This window comes from Helianthus annuus, chromosome 5 (assembly GCF_002127325.2).
Source record: "Helianthus annuus cultivar XRQ/B chromosome 5, HanXRQr2.0-SUNRISE, whole genome shotgun sequence".
Taxonomy (NCBI): Eukaryota; Viridiplantae; Streptophyta; class Magnoliopsida; order Asterales; family Asteraceae; genus Helianthus; species Helianthus annuus.
Genome location: NC_035437.2, coordinates 3,871,636 through 3,878,820, shown reverse-complemented (window position 1 = coordinate 3,878,820; position 7,185 = coordinate 3,871,636). Strand labels below are relative to the sequence as shown.

Sequence of the window (7,185 nt, the reverse complement as noted above, 5' to 3'; positions counted from 1 at the left end):
AAAAGAAAGTACATATTGTTTAAACTAGGGTTTTAAGTTCACATCTCACTTCTTCTTCAAACCCTGAAACAAAAATGTCCACCATTAATCGCATCATCCGCACCTTCTCTACATCCACCGCCGCACCACCGGCTAAATCGATCTACGACGACCTCTACCATGAACGAAACCTCAAAAGGCTCGTTCACAAATTCAAAAACTTTTCACAATCCCCTTCATTCCGCAAACAAGCCAACGTGTACGACCAAACAGTCCGCCGTTTAGCCTCCGCCAAGAAACACAAATGGGTCGAAGAGATTCTAGAGGACCAGAAGCAATACAATGAGATTTCCAAAGAAGGGTTTGCAGCCAGATTGATATCTTTGTATGGGAAAGCTGCCATGTTTGATCATGCATCCAAGGTGTTCGACGAAATGCCTGAGAGAAAATGTGAGCAGACTGTTAAGTCTTTTAATGCACTTCTTGGTGCTTGTGTTAATGCCAAGAAGTTTGATAAGGTTGATGAGATTTTTAGAGAGTTGACTGGGAAGATGGGTGTGAGTCCGAATATTGTTTCTTACAATATAATGATCAAGGCGTTGTGTGAGATGGGTTCGTTTGATTCGGTTGATTCTGTGTTTGGTGAAATTGGAAAGAATGGGTGTGAGCCTGATTTGATTACTTTCAATACTTTGCTCTTTGGGTTGTATAGCAACGGGAGGTTTGTTGATGGGGAGAAGTTTTGGGCCAAGATGATGAACGCTAGCGTTTCGCCTGATATCAGAACTTATAATGCCCGGTTGATTGGATTGGCTTCCGAGAAGAAAATGGTCGTAGCGGTTGAACTGTTTAACGAATTATGTTCTAAAAACCTCAAACCAGACATGTTTACCTATAACGCTGTGATCAACGGTTTCTGCAACGATGGCAACTTACAAGAAGCAAAGAAGTGGTATGCTAAACTGGTGCAAAGCGATTCTGCTCCTAATAAAGCAACGTTCACAACTCTGATTCCATTTGCTTGTAAACTGTCTGATTTTGATTGGGCTGTGGAGCTTTTTAACCGAACTTTTGAACATAAGTGTCTGGTGGATCCGAATGTGTTGCAACTTGTGGTCGATGGATTGGTTAAGGCGTCGAGAACTGAAGAAGCTAAGGAACTTGTGGAGATTGGAAACTCGAATAAGTTTAGACGCTACAATCTGACCATCCTTGCGGAGGAGTAATGTGTTAACTTCGATTCTTGTTTTTTAGACGTTTCAAGATTATGATGATCATTGATCGAAAGATTATGGTTTTTAGTTCGTTTTGTCGTTGGGATTTCTTATCAGGGATGTTCTTGTTTTCATAAAAATGGAACTGTATTTGGGTTGCCAAACAAATGTTGTATCTTTGAGCTTATTTGCTTCTTTTTGATTCTGTATTAGGGTTTTATGGTTCTTTTTGGCCATGTGAAGATCTTGAATACAATAGTTTTGTGATGTGATTGTGTATACAGTATACCATGGTTGTAAAAATCCCGACAAGCCTTCGATTAATCGCTAGGTGGTCAACAATCGCCAAATACGGTTCTAATCAACCAAACACAGGTAGCAGACTAGCTATATCCGCCCAAAACCTGTAAATTCCGGCCAAAATTTGTAAATTTCGGCAATTAATCCTATCTACTTCAATATATGGGTCATAGAAGGTGTTAAAACATGTCTACTTAGAAAAATTACAATAAGAATGTGTGTATATACTTATAAAACTGAAAATTACATATAAATCCCAATCCGATTAATCCCTATTAATCTCGATCAATCGCTAGTCGGACCCCACTGGCTAACTAGCGCCTAGCGATTCTTACGAACTGTATGCAAATTTTATTTACCCGAAAGATGTAGGAACAATAAGTACGTTTTCGAATAAAAAACGACATCAGTTTAAAAAAATATATTGTTACCAGAATAACATACAAGGTGAATATCTTCATATATTCTCAACATTAAGTTTAAGCTAAAGAATTTAGCTTCTTTTCAAGCACTTTAGCGCGTCTAAGAGCATCCAAAGCCTCCGCTTGCTTTCCCGCACGTTTCAAATTTAAAGCCTTAACCTTCTCGGCCTTGATCTGTTCTTCCAGCTCTGCTGTCTCACTCTTGTTGACCACCAGTTTAGCTTTGACGGGCTCAGCCTGAGTCTTGTTGACCACGGGTCTAGTCCTAACCGGCTCGGTCTTCTCAGGTGAAGACTGAGCAAGAGGGCCTTCTATTCCTACTTCTCTAAGAGCAGATAAAAGTTGCGGATCGAGAAGATCCTCAATACCGACATCGTCAACAGGTTCTGCCGGTTTGGTCAACTCATTAGCGGCTTCTAGTTGACTTTCAAGATTCTTGGCCAATTCAAACTCTGCCTCTGCTTCCTCGTGTCTACCTTCCCTTCTCAGCTTTAGCGCTTGCCTCTTGTGGGTTAAAGATTGTTGCTGTAACTTAAAACGTTCACGCGATGACAGTTTAGGTGGAGGAGTATCATCGGTTTCTTCCTTCTTTGTCACTTTACTAGTGCTCGGAACCGGGGTTTTGTTTGTATCCTCTGTATGCACGTCCGGTGACTTATTATGCACATCCATACTCTCTTTTTCTAGAAGTTTCGCCTGCTTTAACTCCTCCTTAGCTTCCGCTAACTTCCCTTCCCTTTTCAAACTAACCGCTTTTCTTTTGTGAGCCAAGATTTGCTGTTGGACCGAGTTTGACTCAGTTACCGGAACTTGAGGTTTTTCGGTACTCATTGATCCAGAAGATTCTTCCTTGATTCCCGTTCGAGGTTTTTCAAGTACAAAAACCTCACTAACAACTGGTTTTTCAGGTAAACTGCTGGTCAACGTCGTTTGTTGACTTGGTGTATCAAGTTCTTCCAATTGGGCTTCTAAATCTTTCGTAGCTTGTAACACCTCTTCGGCTTCATCGACATTCCCTTGGCGTCTCAAAGCCAATGACTTTCTTTTTAACGCTAAAAGTTCCCGTTGAATCTCGGCTTTACTTTTCTTCGGTGCCACTTTTTGTTGTTTTGGTGGTGCGGCCTCTACCGCCACGTCATCTTGCCAACCTAAATTCTCGAGAAGTGCAAGATACGATGGATCGTTCATATCTGTGTCGGTCACATCTTCTCCTTGATCTTCAACAGCGTCCATTATTGGTGCGGAAAAGTCAGCGTGCTTCATGCTTGCGGGTTTGACTTTAGGCATGTTAACTTTCGAACCGTTTTCCAATTCCTCAAGTCGCTGCTCGAGAGCTTTCCCTTTCGCTAATTCTTGATCCGCTTCATCCACTTTCCCTTCTCTCCTTAAAGCAAGTGCTTTTTTCTTCAAAGCAAGAAGCTCTCGTTGAATTTCCAACTTGCTTTTTGATGCCAATTTATGGTCGAAATCAGGTTTCGATTTTGAAACCGACGCATCATCGTTTTCTCGAGTGTCATGGGTCCCACCAGCCTCAGCTTCAAGCAGTTTCGCCTGTTTGAGCAAGGCAAGTGCCTCTGCGGTATTACCAGCTCGTTTTTTATCAAGCGCTTCTCGTTTTAACGACTGTATTTCACTTAAACGCGACTCTTTATCAACAGCATCATGATCTTCAGTCCACCCTAAAGATTGCAAAGCAGCCGACATTTCAGGGTCGTCCATATCTTCTTCGGTTACGTCAAAGTTACCATCGAGGTGGGGCCCATCGTCCATGCGAAGAAGATGATCAAAGTCAAGGTTAGGATTCCGATCATTCCCGTGTGCTAGAATATCTTGTTTATCGATATCCATGCTACGAATCAACGAAGCGAATTCGTCATCTGAATCTTCATCATCACCTAACAATTCTCGCTCTTCAATTTGCTTTTCAAGTATTTTAGCTCGCTTTAACTCTTCTTTCGCTTCGGTAAGCTTCCCTTCACGTTTAAGCGCGAGTGCGTTTTTCTTAATAGCAACAACTTCCGATCGGTCAATTCCAACATTACCCTTTTCAGGTTTATTACTCTTTTGTGAAACTTCTTTAAGCAGAGATGATAATTCGCCCTCTAAAGTCATACTTACGGGCTTTTTATCAGCATCGTTAAGATCATGATCTGACCATCCAAGTTCTCTGAGTTCACTAACAAGATCATCTTTGTCTTTCGGTTTTTTCTCATCTGCAGCTTTTGAGTTCTCGTTCGCACTGGCGGATGAAACCGCTTTCTTCCGGTTTTTTCTCAGTTCGATCTCTAACGCTGCAGCTTGTCTTTCAAGTTCTTTTCCTCTTTTGAAAGCTCTTAACGCTTCTTCAGGCTTCTTTTCAGCTTTCAAAACTTTATACTTGTTTTTTTCCTCTACGGCCCGTTGCCTCAGTTCTTCAGGAGTAGTTGACTCCAGGTCAAACTCCATGTCACTGTTAGAAACTGACGCACTTGGAACCGACTCCTTATCTGATGAAACTGACCCGTTAACGCTGACATCATCCTCATTATCAGATGTAAGTTTTGAACCCCCTGCAAATGTAGCAAAATATAGTTATAACTTTTTATGTTTAAAAAAAATGCCGAAGAGAACCTGTGTAAATATTAACCTTCACCTTTTCTGGATTTATTCTTGTGACCGTATCGCATTTCAAAGCGTGCTGCTTCCTCTAAAGTTTTACAGGGGTCACAAATACGAACGGGTGATTCGCCCTGTCCTCGTAAGTACATTCTTTGCTGGGTACAGCTGCCACAAAACAAGCCTCCGCATCTTCGGCAATGATGCTGCAAAGCCACATATATATACAATTTATCATAAAAAAGAAAAAAAAAAAAACCAGCAATGGGTACAGCAGTTAGAAGATAACAAAGTTTTGCCAAAGTAAAAAAAACAACTGCGAACTTATTAATCGCGTCTACTGTTATGTAATGTGTTTGACTTTGTAAGGAGTAGGGCTGTAAACGAACTGAACGTACAGCGAACAGTTTGTGAACCGTTCGGCGGGAAGTTCGTTTATGTTCGTTCGTTTAATAAATGAATGAACGTGAACAAGAAATTTCGTTCTTTAAGTTAAACGAACGAACATGAACAGAGGTTGCGTTCGTTCGTTTATGTCCGTGAACGTTCGGTAATGTGTTCATTTATGTTCGCTCAGTTTTTAAAAACTTGAAACCCTAGTTATACTTTATGCCTCCCCCAACATCCCTCATTTGGGCATTTCAATTTTAGTTTGTGTTAAAGCTTGACAAACTTCTAAATTTTGTGTTAATCGTATTTCTGATAACTATGTCAACTGTGTTCGGATAATTATGTTAGGTGCTTATATATTTTTTAGTGGATTCTTCGTGATCTTTGATATGAAGAATGGAGATTTTATTATAAAATGAACATATGTCCGTGTGTATTCATTTGTGTTCGTTCATAAACGTTATTTGTGTTCATTTATGTCTACGAACATTTGTTTGAGTTCATTCGCGTTTGATAAGTGTTTGTCAACAGTTTATGAACACGAACACGAACACAAACAAGAAATTTCGTTTGGTAAGCGTTCGTGAACAGACTCATTCCTTAACGAACGATCGCGGTTCGTTTGGTTCGTTTACAGCCCTAGTAAGGAGAGTCTATAGTTCCCAAACAGGTCATATAATCTATGCAGTTAATATCGGTGATATATCGGTTATATTGGTCCCCTGGTAAAATATCGGTCTCAAATATCAGTCAAAATATCGGTACCGATAATATCGGCTATATTGACCGACATTTGACCGATATAACTGATATATCACCGATATTTGACCGGTATAACCGATATCTCACCGATATTTGACCGATAAAACCGATATATCACTGAATTATCAGTGTTAAATTGCTATATATATAAATTCTGCATTATATTAAAATTACCGATATCCCATCGATATCTCACCGAGATAACTGACGAGGTATAACCCGAATCGGCTAACCCGACCCCGGTCATTACCTATTATTTTATTATAAACAAATAATTATAAACGTTTATTCTAGAATATTCCGTCTTGCATAGATAGGTCACGCAACCAAATCTCCAACTTTTTGGGAAGATTATGCAAATCCCTAACTTATCGGAGCCCATCCTAAGTTAAGGGAAACCCTAATAGTAAACTATAAATAGAGGTAAACATCTAAGGTATAGATCATCTTACTCTCATACAATTTCTCTCTCTACACATATTCTTTCACTCCCAAAACCGAGACTTATTCTCACGCCGGAGGGTGGTTACAGGAATAACCCCATTCCTGTAACGAGTCCTAACGGTGTTCTGTTTTGCAGTTAAGCTGTTCGGATAGCCAGGTGTTGAAGTCCTCGTTGGATACTACCGTGAAGGTTAGTGTTTCTTCAATAACCTATATCTCAAATATCGGCCCTTGGACCGATATCCGATATTTTACCGCATTAACTGCATAGCAATATAGCATATAATTACCAAATGATCTAATAAGTTGTAAGCCCACTTTTAATCCCAGTCCACCTAATACTAATAACATGATCATCGATGTTAACCGTAATAACTAAGCCTAAAAAACTATGTGAATCGTAATCAATTGACTTTAATAAGTCAAATAAGGGTTTACAAAGCATCAATTTCAAATTCCATCAAGTTCAAGCAACCTTCAACAATAAATCAGAACAGAGATTTAAAGAACCCTAAAAAGAGCAACTGAAATCGTGAAATTAGGTAAAGTACCTTGCGATTGATGAAAGTGAACTGAGAAGAACATCCTTGACAATGACTGGCATCGATCACCCAATTGTTTCCTCTCAGCGATGGTTTCGGAGGCAATCCGATCTTCTCCAACATCTTTTTATCGATTGAAACTTGCAATTTCGATTTGGTTTGAAGAAATGTTGACACGAAAAGGGGGATTTGGATCCAAGTCGTCGATGAATTTGATGAGTAAATTAGACTCTTTGTTGTTGATGGATCAACACATGAGAAAATTTGGGCTGCTAATTGGGGATAAAGCCCATTTCATCACAGGCTTAATGGGCTTGGTCCGGCCCATTAAATTGTGCTTAAACATAATAATGAAAAATAATTATAGTTTTTTCATATATTTATAAGGTAGTATTTTCACAATAACGAAATATACCGCTACCGAAATCCCCAAAAGTTGGTATCGGTACCGAATACCCAGTACGATACAGTCCCTGTATTTGAGGGTAAAAACTGGTAAATACAGATACCGAACCGGTACCAAAAACGTCAAAAATC

General features: G+C 39.7%; 2 protein-coding genes across 2 annotated transcripts; one reads left to right on the top strand and one right to left on the bottom strand.

Annotated features, from left to right (window-relative positions):
- LOC110939731 (pentatricopeptide repeat-containing protein At1g55890, mitochondrial) lies at nucleotides 1-1,472 on the top strand. The gene has a single exon (XM_022181306.2). It carries the CDS (start codon nucleotides 75-77, stop codon nucleotides 1,203-1,205), a length of 1,131 nt encoding a protein of 376 aa, XP_022036998.1. The 5' UTR covers nucleotides 1-74; the 3' UTR covers nucleotides 1,206-1,472.
- A 349-nt stretch (nucleotides 1,473-1,821) lies between these two features.
- On the bottom strand, nucleotides 1,822-6,872 carry LOC110939730. Its single transcript, XM_022181305.2, has 3 exons — nucleotides 6,658-6,872; nucleotides 4,548-4,716; nucleotides 1,822-4,464 (listed from the first exon to the last, which is right to left on the bottom strand). Exons 1-3 carry the CDS (start codon nucleotides 6,769-6,771, stop codon nucleotides 1,973-1,975), a joined length of 2,775 nt encoding a protein of 924 aa, XP_022036997.1. The 5' UTR covers nucleotides 6,772-6,872; the 3' UTR covers nucleotides 1,822-1,972.
- Nucleotides 6,873-7,185: the final 313 nt, after the last annotated feature.